The sequence below is a fragment of the Eublepharis macularius genome, chromosome 17 (assembly GCF_028583425.1).
Source record: "Eublepharis macularius isolate TG4126 chromosome 17, MPM_Emac_v1.0, whole genome shotgun sequence".
NCBI classification, from domain to species: Eukaryota; Metazoa; Chordata; class Lepidosauria; order Squamata; family Eublepharidae; genus Eublepharis; species Eublepharis macularius.
In genome coordinates, this window is record NC_072806.1 from 12,254,861 (window position 1) to 12,276,643 (window position 21,783).

The 21,783-nt window shown below is 43.3% G+C and overlaps 1 protein-coding gene across 1 annotated transcript; it reads left to right on the forward strand.

Moving 5' to 3' along the window:
• The first annotated feature begins 3,018 nt into the window (after positions 1-3,018).
• On the forward strand, positions 3,019-20,962 carry LOC129344741 (arylacetamide deacetylase-like 4). Its single transcript, XM_055001600.1, has 4 exons — positions 3,019-3,277; positions 14,535-14,751; positions 15,876-15,939; positions 17,901-20,962. The coding sequence occupies exons 1-4, from the start codon at positions 3,101-3,103 to the stop codon at positions 18,673-18,675; spliced, it is 1,233 nt and encodes a 410-aa protein (XP_054857575.1). The 5' UTR covers positions 3,019-3,100; the 3' UTR covers positions 18,676-20,962.
• The last annotated feature ends 821 nt before the right edge of the window (positions 20,963-21,783 follow it).

Genomic DNA, 21,783 nt, shown 5'->3' on the forward strand with positions numbered 1-21,783 from the left:
CTTCCTCTTTCTGAGGTTCTTGGAGAACTGGTTCCAGGCACAGTAGATCACCGACTCTGATTTTAATGTTTTTTAAATGTATTTAAAGGTTTTATCTTTGTATTATTATACTGTTGTAACGTGCCCTGAGCCCACTTGCGGCGAGGGTGGGCTATAAATTTAATAAATAATAATAATAAATAGACAGTCTTGAGCTAGAGTGAGACAAATGTTCTCAGAGAGCATCAGGCAAGTCCACATGTTTGCCAAAAAACTATGGGTAGAGTGCACACCTTGTATGAGCTGTCCGTGACACAATCTGACAAATTGCAATATTTGGGGGGGGGTCTTAATTGTGTGGACAATAGAGGGCCTAACTATGTTATATTATATACCTGTCCTCCACAGGGACTTTTATTAGTCAGAGGACAGCTGAGAGTCCCTGCTATAAACTCGGTTCTCAAGCACCAGGATGCTCAGGGAAATGGGGTTCTGCCATTTTCCCAACCCGAAGATGCTCCGGGGAGATGCTGTCTGCCCTTTTGGGGGCTACTATGCATATACTAATGGGTGACATGTGAGTTTCGTTAATGAGCCAAACCATTTTACCCCCAACTCACTTCGTATCCCCGCGTACTGTGCCTGTGCGGGATAAGAAGTGAGTCGTCAGTAACACAGTTTGCCTTCTATGTTTAAGGATTAATATTCTCTCCCTAGGCTAGAAGATTACCTTTTGATGCTTTTGATGCTGCATAATTCAGATTCTTTCAACCCACTCCGTAAATCACTTTGGAAACTCCCACAACAAATCCATATTATCCTTTGTTCATCAAAAACACCTCCAGGTTCAGAATTTAATGTTTGTGTAATGCACTCAGGAACCCTGTTGCATAAGGAAATAATTGGGCCAGAGTGTTCAGATGTTATCCTTTTGGAGCGTCCAAGTTGGCAAGAGATGGCAACATGAAGGTAGATGACAAGACAAGCAAAGCAATTGAGATATTTGTCCTACAGACAATGAAGTAGAAAAACCAGCCCAGCCGGTAATGAAATAAAAACAAACCAACCATTACTGAAGTTATATTTAAGTTTGCATGTGTGGCAGGAACTTTCTGTGTCTCTTTACTGGGGTCTAATCAGAGAATAAAGGAGGTTTGGAATCCAGGTGTAACGTAGATAGGCAGCTATCAGCATGACAAAGAGAACTCCTCCTAATTATTACATACTCATAAACTGGCATGGGCCCACAATGTTCCAAGGTGGTGCCACTGTCTGATATGTTGCCAGGCTGACCCTGCAGCTTAACTGTGGGAGGAAGGTGTGGTGATGGCCAATGAAGCCATAATAATAACAATAAAAAACAACAACATTTGATTTATATACCACTCTTCAGGATGATTTAACACCCACTCAGAGCGGCTTACAAAGTGTGTTATCATTATCCCCACAAGATGGGTGTGGCTGAGAGAGTTCTGAGAGAGCTGTGACTGACCCAAGGTCACCCAGCTGGCTTCAAGCAGAGGAGTGGGGAATCAAACCCGGTTCTCCAGATTAGAGTCCTGCCACTCTTAACCTCTACACCAAACTGGCTCTTCTCATGACAATCACCCTGTGAGGTGGGTGGGGCTGAGAGAGCTCTGGAAGAGCTGTGATGGACCCAAGGTCACCCAGCTGGCTACAAGAGGAGAAGTGAGGAATCAAACCCGGCTCTCCAGATTAGAGTCCTGCCACTCTTAACCACTACACCAAACTGGATCTCAGTTTAAGAGTGGGTTAGACAGTCTCATGAAGGAGACATCTTGCGGTGGCCATTGGCCATGGAACCTCTATGTTCACAGGGAGGAGGCTGTATGTTTACTTATTTTATACCATGCTGTTGTCTACAGTGGGGACCCAGAGCAACTTATAGCATCATTTTCCACACCTCCATTTTATCTTCACAACAACAAACCTGTGAAGTAGGTTAGAGTGAGTGCTGGCCCAAGGTCACCTAGTAGATTTCATGGCGGAGTTGGGATTTGAACCTGGGACTCCCAGATCCTGGTCTGACACTCTAACCAGTGCACCACCCTGGCTGCTTCCTTCATGATACAGTGAGAAGCATTATGGTGGCCAATGTGGACCTTTGATCAAGCAGGAGTTATGGCACTCCTAAGGTAAAAAAAAAAGGTAAAGTCCCCTGTGCAAGCACCGAGTCGTTACTGATCCATGGGGGGACGCCACATCATGACATTTTCTTGGCAGACTTTTTGTTACGGGGTGGTTTGCCATTGCCTTCCCCAATCATCTACACTTTACCACCAGGAAACTGGATACTCATTTTACTGACCTCGGAAGGATGGAAGGCTGAGTCAACCATGAGCCAGCTACCTGAACCCGGCTTCCGCCAGGATTGAACTCAGGTCATGAGCAGAGCTTGGGCTGCAGTACTGCAGCTTACCACTCTGCGCCACGGGGCCCTTGTTCATGTTACTCCTACAGTACCATAAAGCGGAGAGATTTTGGGCCAGTCATTTATTCTCAACCTCACATAATTTATGTTAGGATAACATGGAGAAGGGAGAGCTATGTACACTGCCTTGCGCTCTCTTGGGGGAAGGAAGAGAAGAGAAGGGAAGGAAGGAAATATTGTTTCCAATGTTCTAGTTCCTTTGTTGACTCTTTTCATTTCTATCATGTTCTTTGGGAAAGGAAGGATTTGGCTTTTCAGCTGATGAATATGACCAAGAATATGCCTGTATCTAAAACAAGGCCTGTGCCCTAGAAGGAAAGGATTCCCCATCATGAATTTCAGGAAGTAACTTAGGTTCCCCAGTGAATTCCAGGGGTAACCCTCCATGGTCCCTTAATTAGTGACTAGGTCATCCGGTGCACGAGAGGAATCTCTATCAGAACCGGTCACAGAAGTTGCACAACTGTTTGGATCAATTTAGCTTACGCTGTTTTCCTAATGCACAAGTACCTGTATAATTGCGTGTGACAGCCGGGCTGTTACTTCACAACTCACCTTGCAAGCTGAGTAGGTCGCAGAAGCTAAGCAGATAGCTCCGTGGAGACACTTGGAACTTGCAAGGCCTTTCTTTATATCTAGTCTGTGCCTGAGTCTCTTCAGGAGGGTAAAATGGAACCTCTTTATGCCCTCTTGCTTGTGGCTGGAGGAGTCCCGATAACTATTCTGCTATTGTCGTTTTTGGCAGCAATTTATTATGATGTCTCCCGGACCAGGATTCCCCCTGAGTTTGATCATCCGCTAAAGCTTCGAATAATCTTCTGGCTCTTTATTATGACATTCATTGTGGTGAGTCTACCATCGTCTGAAAGCCAAGGGTGTGGTTCTGTAGGAAAACTGAGGGGCGTGTGGTGGGAGGATGGAGTTTGGAAAAAAAACCCCACACATACATAAATATTCAAGCATTTTGAGCCTTTGTTTTTTTCCCCGCACACTTGACTTATTGCTGATTTTCTTAGCAGTCAGCCCCCAAGCAATGGAATTGGTTTGGGTATGGTTCTTCTGCACGTCTGTCCTTGCTTTGAATTCTTACAGTGGTGTTCTGCACGTGCTGTAAATAATCAGGATTTTCAAGTGAAGATGTTGTTGTTGTCCTTGTTGGCATCAACAGTGACATCACAGCACCTTCCTTTTTATTTTTTGTGTGTGCTTGTAATGCTATATCGATATAAGGGCTGTATTTTTAAAAATCAAAAGTGAACACATGGGAAATCCTAAAAGGGGAGCAGACACATACCTAAGCTCCCCCCTGCCCAGGGTCTAAACCAGAGAGTCTCACCAGAGCTGACCTAGAACATTTTGGTTTTGCTGGCACCTCCCGTGTGCCCATAGGATTTTCACATTTTTTAAAAAAGAATTCATGATTTTCCTAGCATTATATTAACCTACTGTTGTAGCAATAGTTGCAGTAGATTATCATTTAAAAAAAAATATGTCTGTAGTTCCTTCCCTTGCAGAGAACAGGAAAAAGGCATATTTCTGCAATGAGAAGGGCTACAAAGCTACTTTTAAAAAGAAATTAAAGCTGAGAATTCAGAGAATCTGCTGCATGTATTTGTTACCATAGTAGATAAATATAATGCTATGAAAATAGCGATTAAATATAAAGAAAAAACCAGGGGAAGGAAGTGGCTCAACGATGAAGAAGTCTAGTCATTGAAAAGTGGGTTGGAGGTGGGTGAGAATGGGTGGGACAAACAAACCCAAAAGATGCAGAGGAGTTAGCTGTGTTAGTCTGTAGTAGCAAAATCAAAAAAGAGTCCAGTAGCACCTTTAAGACTAACCAACTTTATTGTAGCATAAACTTTCGAGAATCACATTACTCACAAGGGGGAAAAATCGATTCAAAATCAGCTTCCAGAAAAGATTGGGGTAAAAGTGGTCTGAAAAGAACTGTAAAAAACCCGAGGAAATATCAAAAAACCTGAAGCAAAAAATGAAGGTAAAAATATACATGCAGAAATCCGAGGATAAATCAGAACAGAAAGGGGCCCAGAACTGACAGAAAAAAGCCACGTGGAAAACCCCTTCATTGAACAAATGGTGGCAGATTCTATTCCTTTCATTGAGGTCACAATTAGATCATAATGTTTCCTTGGACTGAAGGACATTTGTTCCCAGAGTACAGCTTTTGTGGCTTTTCTTGCCCACAACAGCCTGAAACCCTCAGTTCTGTTCCTGAAGGTCCCACCTGCATTCAATCCTTTTTATTTCATCAGAAATGGATGTATACATAAGAGTTTATTTATTTAGTACAGCTTTATCTAAGTCATACATGGGTCTCTCCTCTGTCTTTTTACCCTTACTACAACCCTGAGGGGTAAGATAGGGTGAGATGACTCTCAGAGAAGCAACCTAAGTGTGGTTTTTGGCTGGATCGCCAAAGGTTTTTTTTTTTAAATGAAATGCAGGCGTGTAAGGCTATTAGTTTGATTGGAGCAGTGATATTTTTGGAAGGGATGTTCAAACTTTGCTCCTTTTCCTAATCAAAACAGCTCCTCTCTTGGTTAGTTATTGCCCTGCAGGAGGGGAAAAAATATACAGGGACTGTGCAGAACAATTTTGATCAGAGGAAATGGTCCTTTCTTCCAGCACCACTGCTCGAATTAAACTAGATAACTAGAAAAGTCAGAAAATGGATTCTTTCAACGTGTTGGCAAGCCAGTAAATAAAAATGTACCTTCCCATGGTGTCAGGAAGTCACAACAGGAAGACACCTCAAATGATGTTGGCATGACACAACACAAAGACATCTCAGATTGGTACACATGTACCAGTCATTAAGAAAGTATGAAAATGAGATATTGGGAAGGGGTGCTGGGGTGATCTTAAGCAGGTCTACTCAGAAGTAAGTCATATTTTAGTCAATAGGCTTATTGTCAGGAAAGTGCTTTAGAATTGCAGTCTATCTTTCTTCCTCAAAATGAGGGTGGGGAATAGAATAGTTAAAGTAGTTCTATTGTAGCCAGAAGGAGGAAAGGTGGCATGGTATAGCCTGATCTCATCAGATCTTGGAAGCTAAGCCAGGTTGGTACTAGGATAGGCGACCACCAAGGAAGACTGCCAAGGAAAGCAATGGCAAACCATCTCTTCTTCTCACATGAAAACCCCTTGCTAGGGTCACCATAAGTCAGTTGAGGCTTGACAGTATTTATATATGTATGTGCCCTGACTTGGATAGCCCAGGTGAGCCAGATCTCTGAAGCTAAGCAGGGTCTGCGTTGGTTAGTAATTGGATGGGAGACCTCCAACGATTAGGGTTGCAGAGGGAGACAATGGCAAACCACCTCTGATAGTCTCTTGCCATGAAAACCTCACTGGGGGTCGCCATAAGTCAACTCTGCCTTGAAGGCACTCTCCACCACCAGGTATGTATTGATTGCCAGAAGGCAGAAATCTTGGAAACGTATAATTTAGGACAATATGATTATTTTTTAAAAATGAAAATAAACAATAAAAAAATCATTCCCTCTAAAGGATAAATGCCCCAGAAAGATGTTTCCAAACCATGCAGGAATCTGAAGACTGGAATATATGGAATAGACACCCTGATTACTAAGAAAGATGACTGTCTGTACAACTTTCTCTGAAAATGAGTGACAAGAAAAGTATCCCATAATTGTTTAGATGCTTCAACACTAGCTTAAAAGGAGTAGTGTGAGGCACGTGGTGTCACCCTAAGTATCCTAACTACAGGATTTGTTCGACTTCCTGGTGTGATTGCCCCTCCACCATGATAGGAGGTGGGGACGCCAGTTCTAGGTGCCACTTGTCAGGTCCAGGGTCCTTCTTGAGATGGCTAAAATGGAAAACAGGGTGCACATGTCTTAGATTTTTAGGTAATTCAAGTTCAACAGTTACATCATTAATCAAACAGGTCAGTTTGAGAGGCCCCAAGTACTTCCAACCCAGTTTTTTACTTGGCTGTGGCCCTTTTAAGTTTTTTGTCGACATGTAGACTGTATCTCCTGGTTTTAAGACCCAAGGGTGGGGAGCATTTCTTATCAGCTTGTTCTTTGTAATCCCTCTCCCAGAATCCCCCCTGCCACCACTCACCTTTCTGGCAGAGGGAAAAGGCAGGGGAGCAGGCCTCCCAGGTAGTGCTGTCTTGGTGCAGTGCAATGACATCACTCAAATCCCAGAAGTGCTCCAGCCCTTCACACTGGGCCGATTTGGGCCCCAAATGGGAGCACTCCTGGAGCATGAGTGATGACATCATTCATGGAAGTGATGTCATCACACTGTGCTGGGAGTGTGCATATGCTTTGCATGCATGTGAGGAGATAGAGAAGGTGAGTGCTGGGTTTCCCTCTCCCCCACTCCTGCCGGGAGGGTAGGGAGACCTGTCAACCCTAGATGTGTTATTGAAAAGGCATTGCTTGAAGAAAGGCATATATGGTTGGTGATCACTCTAAAGATACGCCCCATGACCAAGCCAGTGTGCTGTAGAGATTAAAGCTTTAGGATAGGATCTGGGAGAACCAAGTTTGAGCCTATGTTCAGCCACGGGAGCTTACTGGGCAAACTTGGGCTAATCACACACTCTAACCTTAACCTACCTCACAGGATTGTTGCTGTGAAGATATAATGGGGACTGGAGAACAATGTTGCCAGCAACTTTGAGACTCTAGGAGAAAAGTAGGGTACACATATCTCAATAGTTGTCCTCTTTTACAGCCTATGAGTAAACCATTATGTACTATGAAAAAAAATTGCAGCCATTGAGGCTAGCATTCCGATCAGATGTGGTGCTGGAATGTAGGAGTGGAATTGCCTCTTCACTCACGTATCAGAGTTCGATGTGGAGCAAGAGAGAGAGAGAGAAATATTAATAACAATAATTTATACACTGGCATTCAGGACAACTTAACACCCACTCAAAGTGGTTTACTAAATGTGTTATTCTTATCCTCACAACAATCACCCCACGAAGTAGGTGGGGCTGAGAGAGCTCTGAAAGAGATGTAACTGACCCAAGGTCACTCAATTGGTCCCAAGGTCCTAATTTCTTTCGTTATTTATATCTTGCTTTTCTCCCCAATGGGAGTTTATATAGATTAAATACAGAGTGTAGCTGTGAGCTTTCCAAATAGAAGACAAATGTGAGATAGATGCAAGGGGAAGAAAGCTTTGATCTCCATGCCTTTTTGGGTGCGTTTGTGGGAAACAGGATGCAGGGCTAGAAGGAACTTTGATCTTATCTGGCACAATTTTTCTTCTGTTCTTATAGGAATGAGTGAGTGAAAAATGAACTCCTTTTATCCTCTACTGGGAATCTCACTATTATGACTGGATTAAAAGAAAATCCCACCCCCCCAGTAAAATTTTAATCAACAGCTAGGACATTCACCGAACAAAATATTAGTATAATGTCAGATACAGAGAGGCAGTGTGGTGTAGTGGTTAAGCTGCTGAGTTTAGAAGATCCAATTCGAATCCCCTCTCTGCCGTGAAGTTTGCCAGGTGATTCTGGACCAATCACACGCTCTCCCTCTGCCTAATCCACCTCATAGGGCTGTTGCTGTGAAGATAATGTGAAGAAAGAGAGAAGGATGAACGCTTCCTTAGAGGAAGGGGTAAATAAATATAAAATTCAAATTGCCTTGAGAGCACTATCACCAAAGCAGAATATACTTGTCTAAATCAGGGGATTCCAACATGGCGTCCAACTTTTTTATGGTGCCCACCAAACGTTTTTAGAAAGTGGATGGGACCAGGTGGGGCATTTGCTCAGTAGAACTTTTGACTGGTCACTGGAGATCTGATTGGCTGTTTCAATGGCAGTTGCCACCACGGTTTTATTCTCTCTCACTCTTTCCCAGTATCCTTCTTCTTCCCTGCAGTTAGGCATCCTCTGTCTTTGTGGCTCTGCCTCATACAGCAGCCATTTTGTGGTTGCAGCCACTGTCGTGTCAGAATTTAAAGGTCCCCACGGGCTCAAAAAGGTTGGGGATTCCTGGTCTAACTGAACAGCTATATTACTCTACCCAGGAGGTCCCTCACAGGAGCGAGAAGTGCTTTGACCCTGCTTTAATTGGCCAAAACTATCAGTAGAAATGTTGAAATTTCAACCAATGGGAATGCCATTTTAAGATGGCTTGTCCTATTTCTCAGCTCATCCTGTCGCTTTACTTGAGACTATCAGGTAAGTTACCCATCAATCTGAAAGGATTAACATTCAGCCTAGGGTGTGATGTTACTGAACCTAAGCAGCTCTTGGTTTGGTCAATAATGGCATGGGAGCACCCTAACTGTGCCACCTTGAGATGGAGGGTGGAAGAAGTGTAGAGATGGGGCACGAACCGGAAAAAAACTGAACCATGTGGTTCCTGGTTCGTCAAATTTCACAAACCACGAACCACAAACTTTCATGAACCTGCGCCTGGTTCGCGAACTGGTTCATTTGGTTCATGAAAACATCGCATCTAGGTCAGAAAATCGTCACGTCTGGGTCAGGAGAAGGTCACTTCCGGGCCAGCAGAAGTTCACGTCTGGGTCAGCAGAAGGTCTGTGGGAAGTCCACATCCCAATCAGGAAACTGGTTGATTGGAACCAGGCTGTCTGCAGTGACAAACCAATAAATGAACCAAACGAACCAGCCTAAAAGTTCATGGTGGTTTGTCAGAAATGGGATCTGACGAACCGTGGTTTGCAAACCATGAACCAGCCTGGTTTATGCTTAATTTTGGTTCGTATTTCAGTTTGTGCCCATCTCTAAAGAAGAGAGGGATATAAAGGAACTAAGAACAAGGTGACAGCACCACACATGGAGATTTGCGTGGCAGAGGTTTCCTACTGACCGAGATCCATTAATACCAGATAATCACAACAGCTGCAGTTTGGGAAACTTGGGTGGAGGAAGAATGACCTTTTGATTAGGTATTTAATCCAATGTCTTAGAGTGTTTCTTTGAACATGATTCATCTTATCTTTGATTTACATCTTGAGCCTCATTAAGCAAATTACCAGTCAAAGGCAAGGTGTTTTGGTGATCATGTATTTTTTTTTTATTGAGAGTTTTATATTGCAAAAGAACAAAACCTAAAAATCTGCAATTACACAAAAACTAATAATACAAACAAAAAACAACTAACCAACATACAGGAATAACAAAACATACAAATAATACACAGAAACAACATAAAAAGCAAGAACAAACTATATAAACTTAAAAGGCTTCACTTTTTCTCCACAACAAATGTTGCTATCATTTTCAAATGTATGCTTACTCTAAGTAATGATTAAAAGCTCTCTTTTTTCTAACATCCAAATTCCTTAGTCAATCAATCCACAAATCATTAAATTATTATTATCTATTTCATGTAAAAAATCATAGCAACAACAAATGGAGGAGAGGGGAAAGATGAAAACCACTTTGGATCCCCATCGAGGAAAAATGTTGGGGTATAAAGGAAGTAAAATAAAAAATAAAATAAAACCACCCAGTTTCCACAGCGGAGCAGAGATTTAAACTGGGCTCTCCCAGATTGTCATCTGACACTGCATTATTCTGGTAATAAATTTTTAAAAACTTGGCCGAGAACAGGAGATGGAGAAACTACTTAGGGTTGCCAGCTCTGGGGGCGGGAAACGGCGTCACCCTTTTCCTGGCAACTGAGAAAGATGAAAAGTCAACTCTGAGTGAGATGAAAGGTCAACTCTACCAAGATGGGCATTTCATTTCTTTTTCCTCCTTCATTGATGTTGTAAATCTGAGTCCTGCCCCTATAAGACTGCAACAGAGAGCAGGACTCATGATATGATCTTCCAAACACAATAATGCTCTTTGGAGAAATACCAGATTAAGTTGATTGCTCAAGTCAGGGATTGGCTAAGATGGATAAGTAAGTCCAAGCAGCCCACAGACTGTCCCAGTGGGCAATATTTGACAGTTTACTCCCTTTCTCCAGGGTTCTTCACTCCTTCTATCACATCAATCCAATGAAGGAGGGTAGGTGGAGAGACTGGGGTGGGGATGGACTCAGGGGCTCACGTCTGCATCTTGAGCAGAATGTCAAGAGGATCTAAACAGATATGAAGGTGCTGGATGGAGTTGGTATCAGGTTGCACCTCTGGCCTTCTGGGAAAAATAAAGGGCAATAGAAGTCTCCATAAAATCCAGTGTGTTGTCAAGTGATGGAATCCTCAAGAGTAACATCTAGCAACACAGAGGGGATCAAACATATTTAGATCACCTGATATTATCCTTGTTCAGACAGCCTGTTTGGACTTTTAAGGGAAGCATGAAGAAAATGGGAAAGGAAAACCTGGACACGTGCCTGCCTTTGTTTCTGCTAAAATACCCGACCACACCGCAAATTACCACCAGAGAAACCCCAGCTCAATAAGAAGGGGAGCCAGAACACATCTGAGTTTGAGCATCTAGGACTAGAGGAGAATTGTTGAAGAAGCAAGAAAACCAGAAGGGGAAGCACAATTATCATCCCAGAAAGAGAGGCTGACATTGAGAGGACTTTGGGAGGTTTATGTCAAAAATTTCCATCCACAACAGGTCACATGTGTCTCCAGGAAGAGTTAGAAAGCAGATGGGACCAGTATCTTTTCAAGTGGAAATGCTGAAGGACCACGTGAAGAGACAGAGTCAAGATCCTATTGGAATAAAGGAAAACCAAACCTTTACAGAAATGCCAAGTAGAGGAGATGATGGGGGAGGGGGCACATGAAGCAGGAGACCAAAGTTTGATCTCCATGAAGTTCTCCAGAACCAGCCAACCAACACTGGTAAATAGGATTTTCAACCTCCAAGAGGAGCCTGGAGATCTCCCAGAACTTCAACTGTAGTTTCAGAGGACAAACTGTATGGTATACCATAGGTGAAATCTCTCCCCAAATTCTGTTCCCCCCAACGGTTCCACCTTCAAATGTTTAGGAATTTCCCAGGTTGGAGTTAACAACCCTATTGATAAAGGACTGGAGACTCCTGGCAGTGGGGTCAAGAAGACGCCAGCATTATCCATGCAGCACAAGGATGGAAAGCGGCCAGAAATGTTATAAGGATAGGGTTGCCAGATGGTTTCAACCCCAATACAGGACACACTTTATGCTTCTCATCTGCACACGCACTCCAGAGGCCCCAATGACATCACTTCTGGTTGAAAACTGGAAGCTGGGGGGGGGGGTCTCTGTATGGTCAGAATCAGCCCTAAACAAAGCATTTTCACACACAAACCGCACAGAGCACAACCCTAAGAATTAAGGTTCCCAGGTGCCAGCTGGTGGTGGGCAAACTCCCACCATTTTGCCCCATTGCCAGCTGATTGCTGGAGGGAGAGTACAAACTGCCTGGTGTTCACCTGTCACCAGCAGGCAACCTGGGCAATGGTGTAGTGGGGCGCGATCCCGGTGGGGTGCAATGATGTCACTTCCTGAAGTGATGTCATTGTGCTTTGTGCAGGAGTACTTCCTCTCTTCACAGGGGTGAATTTGGGCAGCAAATGGGCCGATTCCAGAAGTGATGTCTTCTTATCGAGGCCCGGAAGATCATCCCATCAGTGAGTGGGTATGGTATGAGTTCCTGGCAACCCTCCTAAGCTGGCATATTCACATCACAAGTAAATCCCTTGGAGTTCAGCCTAGTTTCGGATTGCACCCACAGTCCACTGCTACAATAAGAAAGAAACTTGCCTTGAATCTCCCCTACCCCGAGTTCATACATACTTTTCTGCCTCCCCATTTAGCTTTTCTCAATCAACTTCATTCAGTTCAATATCTTGTGGCCAAGAACATTTATCCATTTAAACACCTTCCCAGCCTTCCTGAAGCTCCAATTCTCTTTCCTAGACTGCATGATTCACTGCTTGGGGGTGGAGGAATGAGGACAGCTCTTGGGTTCTCCCAATCTCCTCTGTTCCACTTTTTCTGCATCCCTCAAGCCCAGGAATAGTCAAGAAGCTGGCATTGCAAGCGACACAACCATCTTGAAAGAGGGCAAGAATTTAAATGCTCTTTTTTATCAAGTGAGCCTAAAACTGCCTTTGGGAAAGGGGTATGTGTGTTTCGAAATGTAATCGTTCTCTCATATTGAGATTTGGGGGAGCCTGCCTAAGCCGTCCTGTGTCAGGATAGTGCAGAAAGTGAGAGCTGGAGGATAGTAACATGTGACTTTATTCTATCACTGTCAATTATCCAGCCCAGGCAGGCTTCATTGCTTGCTCCGGCCATTAACTTGAAAAGGAGGATGAATAGATGAATGTATGAATTTATTTGCAGTCAGAGACCATTACAATGGCAATACATCCTTAACAGTCAATAGAATAATTAATTCCAGCATTAAAGTGTAGAAGGACATAGAAAAATACATTTAGCATTTAAAATCTTAGAGGACACATTAAAATGTGTATAGTTCTCTAGGAACAGAAGTGCTTCTAATATTTAAAATATTGACATTAAAATAGTTAAAATCGTAAAAAGAGCAGGACAGACTCTGTATGGCTATACTTCTTCTTACGGTATTTAACCAAATGGAGACAGAATTTGACTATTTGCCTGGAGATAGTAGGATTTTCATCAATTAGGAGTTTCTCTAGGCAGGCCTTATTTGCCTCTGCAATTGGTCTGTCTAAGAGTGGGGAAATAAACTCGTCCCTATAGACTTGATGGAAAGGACAGCAAAAAAAATATGCATCAATGATTCCATTTCACCAATGGAACCATGGCAGCGTCTGTCCTCATATGGGATCTTCCTAGATTTCCCTTCGATGACCATTGAGGGGATAACTTCACATCGGGCCAGGGTGAAAGCTCTTCTATAAAGACGGGACAGCCAAATGAGTGAGATATCTGGCCATACCCATAACAGATCTAGATTCCCTAGGGGCCATAAAATGAGGAGATTGAGCTAAATCTTGTTGGCGCTCTATGTCTCTCACCTTTTGTTTAATAATACCTTTTGCCTGGGCACTGCCCTGAGTCGGTAGGTCATCGGGTGAGAGTCCCATTCTTTCCAAGGAAAGGAGGATGATTGCAAGAGGAAAGGGGATTGCCTAGGAAATTTGAGTAAGTGCGCTGCTGCCTTGAGAAGGAGAATGTAATGCTGGTTGAGGTGGAAGTGGAATGTGGGGGAGCCCAAACTCAGCTCTTCTCAGAAAGGTCCTGCGCTTTTGTGCCCTCCTGCAACAGAGGGCTGCTGAGCGGATGCATAAGGGGGAGAAGGGAAAAGGCAGGGAGGCAGAGCCTGAGCCCCCGTCCTGCTCTCTTGGGTGAGAGCCTGTGCTTGCCCTACCTTCCTTCCAGAGGTTCAGATAACCAGCCAGGCAAATGACATTATCAGCAGCCAAAGCTACCCACTGACCCGCCAAAATTCTTGCGTGCCCAGGCACAGCAGTAGCTGGCATGGCTGCTCATCTTCTTCCTTCCTCTGCTTCTCCTCCCCACTGCACAAAAATACGAGACATTTAAATGTCCAGTATTTTTTTTTTGCAAAATATTAAATGTTATTGTAGCATCAGCTTTCGAGAACCGCAGCTCTCTTCGTCTGATGCAAGATGCTACAATAAAATTGGTTGGTTTTTAAGGTGCTACTGGACTCTTTACTATTTTGCAACAACAGACTAACAAGACTAACTCCTCTGGATCAGTATTTTTTTGGGAAGTTTTCCTAGACAGTCCAGGGCTGCATCCACACACATTGGAAAATCCACTTTCAATACTCTTTAGTGAACATTTGAAATGGATTTTCCATGTGTGGAACAAAAAATCCACTTCAAAAAGATTGCGAAAGTGCATTGAAAGTGCATTATTCAACGTCTGTGGAAATGGCCCAGGTAAAACTTGACACTCAGCAACCCTATGTCAGGAAGGGCTATAGTAAAATGTTATGAATTGTAAGATATTAATGTTTTTTAAAAAAACAAATATTGAAGATTGATTTTAGACAATGCATTAGGTAAAGAGTATAGAAGCAAAACTGGATAACCTTAATGACTGAAAGTGAATCTGAAGGGTTTTTTTTAATCTGAAGGGTTTTTTTAAGGCAACAGTACAGTAAATTTTACTGTATTTATCTTCTTTTGTTTTTTGAAAAAAGGGGAAGATTTGTGAATTCTTGGGCATCTGCAAGCAGGTTGACTTCATCCGTTTCGTAATCAGTTTCATAAAGTTTAAATTGGATCCACGTCTGTTTTCAAAAGACCTGCTTTTCAATGGGGTGCCTGTCCGAGTTTACCAGCCTAAAGCTCCCTCTCCTGGTCGGAGGAAAGGATTGCTGCTCTTTCATGGGGGAGCAGGCCAGATTGGAAGCATTGGTAAGAAATCAAAAGAGGTTCATACAGTTGCATGCTGTGGACATAATTTGAAATTGATGGGATTTGAGTCCAGTGCATGTTTGACATATTATTTGAGGTGTATGAGAGAATAAGGAATTCTAATTGGGGTTGTGGATCTCCAAGTTGGAGCTCTCCTGGAATTACAACTGATCTCCAGAACACAGGGATCAGTTCCCCTGGAGAAAATGGCTGCTTTGGAGGATGGATTTTATGGCATTATACCCAACAGAGGTCCCTCCCCCCAAACCCCTCCCTCCCTAGGCTCCACCCACTGCATCTCCAGGAACTTTGCAAACCTGAATTGGCAACTCTAACTGTAAGCCTTCTGTCTGGGACAGCTTCAGTGCAAATGAAGAATTTAACAAAATAAAAAGATGTTCCTATGTGGAAGTAGAGATACAATTTAATTGTATGAGATTAAGCAGAAATTTAAAAAAAGAAAGAAAAACACACTCCTAGTAAAACCAGGTCTTCATTTTAACAAACACAGTCCTTTTGTGGAATGCTTTACTGATCACGGACTCAAATTAAACTCTTTTTTGGGCTACATTTTAAAAGTATTTACAGTCCTGCTTATTAAAGGCGGGCACAAACTGAAATACAAACCAAAGTTTGTCATGAACCAGGTGGTTTGTAGTTCACAAACCAGTGGTTTGTCAGAGCCCATTTCTGATGAACCACCATGAACTTTAGGCCGGTTTGTTTGGTTCGTTTTTTGGTTTGTCACCTCAGACAGCCTGGCACCGATCGATCAGTTTCCTAGGCAACAGGGGTGACGAGCTTTCTGCAGACCTTCTGCTGTTCCAGAAGTAATGTTTTCATGAACCAAACAAACTGGTTCGTGATCGTTTGTGAAAGTTCATGGTTCATGAAAAGCGACGAACCATGAACCATGTGGTTCGGAATATTCCCAGTTTGTTCCCACCTCTATTCTTTATGCTTAATTTCTTGCACTTGACAGCTGAAGGCCTTGACCCTACAATTCTAAGAAAATAACAAGCCATTTTAAAAAGATTGTAATTTTTTTCTTTGAAAATCTTTGTGCAGTTAGGGGTGCTCTCCAGATTCCCGTTCCAAAATTCTTCATTTTTTTTCACCCCTAGATTTATATCAAGACATTAGCAATAAAATTGCCACGGCAGCTGATACAGTGGTTGTATCTGTTGGGTAAGTGAACTCAGCTAAATACTGTTGAACACACACTCACATACACAGTGTTTTTTAGCGTCAGTTCCTTGCTAGATTTGTGGATGGATTTGTTTGCCCGAAGGAAAGGAGATGTGAAAGCCGTCCACGTTATACCTGCTGCTCCATGTGCATACCTGCTGCTCCATGTGCCGTCCACGTTATACCTGCTGCTCCATGTGCATACCTGCTGCTCCATGTGCCGTCCACGTTATACCTGCTGCTCTATGTGTTTTCCCCATTCAAAGAATAATCTTTCCAACAACCGAATTGGTATAAATCCACTGCCAGCCACTGTTGTGTAGAGTGAGTGTCAGACCATGGAGATCCAGGTTCAACTCCCCATTCTGCCATGGAAGCTCACTGGGTGACTTTGGGCCAGTCATACTCTCAACTGGAGTTGGGAATGAACAGCGAAAAAACCGAACTGTGCGGTTTGTGGTTCATGGTGTTTTTACGAACCAGGAACCATGAACTTCCACGAACTGGGGCAAGTTCACGAACCAGTTTGTGGTTCATAGGGTTTAAATGCCCCTTTCCGGCTGCTTAGCCGCAGCAGGGGAAAGGGCATTTAAACCCCTGGATCGATTTCTTGTTGGGAAGATCCACGACAAGCAGCTGATCAATTAAACAGTGGGGCTGTTTAAATGGCCACTCCCAGCAGTGGGGAAATGGCCATTTAAACTGTGGGTGGGGCTTGGCTAGCTGGCTGGGAACTCTTGGCCAGGCAGCCAAGCCCCTCTGTTTAAATGATCAGCTGCTTGTCGGTGATCTCCCTGCTGATCTGTGGGTTTAAATGCCCCTTTCCCTGCTGCTTTGCATTGGCAGGGAAAGGGACATTGCTGTTTAAAATGAACCAAACGAATCAGTAGACCAGTTCAAGGAAGTTCGTGGAAACGAGCTTCCACGAACTGCTGGTTCGTGAACCACAAACTGGGCCAGTTCGTGGGTTTCTTTGGTTCGTATTCCGGTTCATGCCCATCTCTACTCTCAGCCTAACCTTTCTCTCAGCTACTACAAACCAAAAATAAGACTGGATTTTCCAAGCACACACAAACTGCGTAATTTTAAAGAAAACTCAAACCGACTGTCATACGTATAGTCAGATATAACCATTGTGCTTCAGAAAAGTTAGAACAGGCAGGCCAAGTTTTGAGATTTTTGTTCGATAGAAAAACTCATCCTGAGGCCAACCAAGGAGCATAGACCAGCGGACAATGAATGATTCCGCACTCGTTGGATAATGCACTTCCAAATAGATCATTTGGAATGGATTTTTTTGTGTGAGGAACAAAAAATCCACCTCAAACGATTGATAAAGTGCATTGAAAGTGCATTATCCAACGTGCGTGGAATCAGCCAATATTGTCCCTGGGAAAGCCAGAGGTTACATTCAGGTTCCACTACGCTATTCCACACAGCCAGATGCTGTGATGTCCCACATTTGCACAACATGTTATGTTTCATAACTTAAGAATTCCAACCAGTTCAAGATTCGAAGTGAAAATACTGCAAGTACGTTAACCGGAAGTCAAACTGCACTGCTCAGATGTCTCCCAACACATCCCCATTTTTTCGTACTAGATTTTGGTCCCACATCTTCTCCCTGGAGCTCCAGTGGCCATACATACTTTCCATTTTATCCTTACAACAAACCTGTGAGGTGGTTTAAGTTGAGTGAGTATAGTTGACCCAAAGTCACCTATGGGACTTGATGTAGACCAAAGATTTCAATGAACCTGAGTCTCCTCAATCATACTCTTTACTGTGCAGCTGCTACACCTCCATTCTTCTCTCTCCCCTTTGTCTGTGTGCCCATCCACCTATTCATCTGTCTGCGCATTCATCAGATTTCCAGTTAACACTTATCCATCAGTTCAACCACACAATTCAAATAGGAATCTATTAATCTAATGCTCTGCTTATTTTTCACGGCTTTCTAGCTATGGCTTATCTCCTGAGCATCTTTATCCGTCTCAGTACAAAGACTGCCTTACAGCCACTATACACTTCCTACAAAATGCGGAGGTCTATGGGGTGGATCCTTCCCAAGTTGTCATCTGCGGGGACAGTGCAGGAGGTAATTTTGCAACCATCGTAGCCCAAAAACTGACGGAGAGACCTGATCTTCCCAAGCTACGGGCTCAAATTCTGATCTATGCCGGTGTCCAAGCGATGGACTTCAACCTACCTTCTTATGTGCAGAACTCTGCCATGCCACTCTTGTCCCAGGAAAATACAGTTTATGTTGTTCTGCGGTATTTCATGAAGGATCTGTCTCTGCAAGATGACATTCTGAATGGTTCTCATGTGCCCGATGATTTCAGGCTGAAATATGGAAAGCGAGTTAGTGTTGATAACCTTCCCGAGAGATTTAAGCGCCAGGGCCATGGACAAGTGCCACTTGCTCCGTACAAGCCTGAAGTGTACAAACAGGTTCCAGAGCTGTTACAAGTAACCTTTTCCTCAATTTTTGCTGAAGACCATATCATTAAACAGCTCCCTGAAACATTCATTGTGACCTGCGAGTACGATGTAGTTCGAGACGACAACCTGTTGTACAAGAAGCGGCTGGAGGACTGCGGGGTGAAAGTCAGTTGGTTCCATGCTGAACAGGGATTTCACGGGGTGCTGAATTTTACTGACTTTAGCTTTTTATCCTTTCCTGCTGGGGTTGAAATGCTGGACCAAATTGTAGCCTTTGTCAAAGGTTTATGAGAGATTTCCTTGTCACGGTTTGTGACAGCCACAACAGGCAACAGTCCATGTTGGGTCTCACACACAGAGGTGATCATGTCAACATTCACAAACACTTGTGTATCGTTTTTCTTTCAAGGTAATATCTCTGGCCAGTGAAAAGGTAGTATCAGGATTTAATCTAGGATTTTTAAATCCTGCCGTTTAAGAAGAGCGTTTCAATAATCTTCAAAAGTATAAACCATGACTTAACTTTTGTGGCCTACATGCAGGAAACGTTGCCAGGACTTGCTTAATTGAAACTTTGGTTTTATGCAGGGCTCATTTTGAGGGGGAACGCGCAGGAACACCATTCCGGCAGTTCCCCAAAGAGGTCACATGTCAGGTGGCCCCGCCCACCTGACTCTCGGCCATTTTGGGCCCATTTCAGCCTGGATTGGGGCTGAAACAGCCCAGATCAGTCCTCTGACGGGTGATGGATCACTCTCCCACTCAGCAGCAGCCGGTCCTGACCATTTGGGGCCCCTTTTCGGCCATTTTCAGCCCCTTTTTGCCATTTTGGGCCCAATTTTGCCCCTGAATGGCCAGGATTGGGTCCAAAACAGCCAGGATAGGTGATGTCAGGAGGTGTGACACATGCAAATCAGTTATGCTAATGACACACTTCCGGTGATGGCAAGGGACATAGCATATGCTAATGAATTGTGGTAATGAGTTATGCTAATGAGTTCCTCCAGCTCTTTTTCTACGAATGACCCCCGGTTTTATGCATTTGTGTTTTGCTGGCTTTGAGGTAGACGGCTGGAGCTTGGTAGATGTGTCTTGTCAGAAATTCTACAGTTGCCTCTCCCACAAAGTGCTGGCAAGATCTTTATAATTAACCCATTAGTTCCCGAGGGGAAACCATATTAGACTCTTATAAAAATTCAAAGAGAACTCTTAAAGTCTAACAGGTTCATTGTAGCACCAACTCCTTGGCTAGTCTTCTTTGGCAGATGCTTGGCTTGAAACCTGAGTCAGTAGATACACACATAGGAACATAGAGGGGGGAAACTGTGGGGTTAAAATGCAAGAGGTAGCATCTGTGGTGTTTCTATCTTAAACTTAAATGTGTAAGATAAACACATGGACCCTTTCCAACAGCGGGTTCTGTTCAAACGATGGTTGAGACTCTTACTGTACAATCCTAAGCAGAGTTGTGCCAGTCTATGCCCATTGATTTCAATGGTTTTAGACAGGAATAACTCTGTTTAGGATTGCATTGTTAAGGCTGATTTTAAATTCTAATTTCAGCAAATAATAATTTTCGTGCTACTGTAAATCTGTTATTTTTTATTGTTTGTTTATAAGGTGAAAGAGGGGAACTGCACCCGTTATGATGCTTTCTGTCACAGAGCTGTGAGACCTGGCCCTGAATTAATATGCCTTGTACATCAAACGTAATTTTGTTTAAAAGAAGAAAATTGTATCCTAGAAAAAAGACGGTTATTTTCCATTTATTATTTTGATTTAAAACCGCCCCTCCTCAGGGGCTCTGGGTGGTGAACAACAGTTAAAATCAATAAAAACAAAACAATAATTCTAAAATCAACATACAATAAACAATAATAAAATAAATTAACCAAATACATTAAAGTGCAATGGTGGGGAGAACCCCCCATCCCAAAGGTGGGAGGCCAACATGGCACTGCCCCCTTCAACCACCGAATGCCTGGCGGAACAGCTCTGTCTTACAGGCCCGGCGGAACGATAATATGTCCTGCTGGGCCCAGGTCTCCATTAACAGAGCATTCCACCAGGCTGGGACCAGAACTGAAAAGGCCCTGGCTCTGGTTGAAGCGCAGGCTTCTTTTGGGCTAGGGACCACCAGTAAACATTTATCCGCTGATCAAAATGGTCTCCAGGGAACATACAGGGAGAGGTGGTTCCGAAGATATGCCATGAACATTGGATGGGGGTGGGGAAATGTATCTTGCTTGGGATGACAAAATACTTTTAAATCACACCTCCCCCCTGCACCTCCAGTAGGGGAAGAACGGTGCCTCCTACGAGAATGTGATGTAGATATTTATTCCAGTGAAATCCTATGGACAATGACTCTCATGTATTGTTTACAGTGGAAACTAATTAGTGGCTTAACTTGCAATGTTCATGTTTGTGCATGAGTGAATTTGTAAGTGGCTTAATGCTTCACTCAACTGAGAGTTGTTTTTTTTTTGTAGAACCTGACAACTTTTTTGTATGACCTGACAACTATCATGACCTTGGGGCCAAGCTACAAGTGACGAATGACACTTGAATGGCAAGTGAACAGACTCACATGTATTCCTCCCTGTTCTCTTGTGCTCCACTTGCGTAGTGATCAAGTGGAGCGCAAGTGAACAGGGAGGAATACACATGAGTCTGTTCACTTGCCGTTCAAGTGTCATTTGTCACTTGTAGCTTGGCTCTTGGTCTCTGGTTCTCAAATGAACACACACTGGGGATGTAACTACAGCCCAGGACTGAATGGTGGTCCTTTGTTGCCATCTCTGATGAGAGAGGACTCCTCAGTTTGTGTGGAATTGATTCATAACCATTATTTGGAGCTTCAGTTTTTTAGTGACTCATAGTGCCTGGCCTGATACAGAAAATTATTATATACTGATATGGTTATAGTTTTATGTCCATGTTAATATAATTTTGACCACGGAAGAAGGCCCTCAGGGCTGAAACGTATTTGATCTTTTCTTTATACGTGTTTGAAACCTTTATTGTGATTCTCTGTTATTGGACATGCAAATTCTTGTTCCTGTTTACAATGATCGGAGTTTTTAACGGTACCCTACATATGCCGTTTTTATTTTAAGATTCTGTGCACTGTATAATAAACAATTCCATTATATTTTATTTTCTTGTTGCTCAACCTTTGGGATCCTGACCCAACAACTATGATGTTCAGAAGTATTGTATTTCAGAACATCAGAGTTCTGTCAGAGACTGGGTAGACCAATCCTGTTCTTTCTTTTGCTGTCACTCACTATGGTTGTCAGTTCTGAGAAGGGAAATTTCTGGAGATTTGGGGCTGGAGTCTGGGGAAGATAGAGTTTGGGAGGAAGCTGTCACTGAAGATCAGTTGTAATTCCTGGA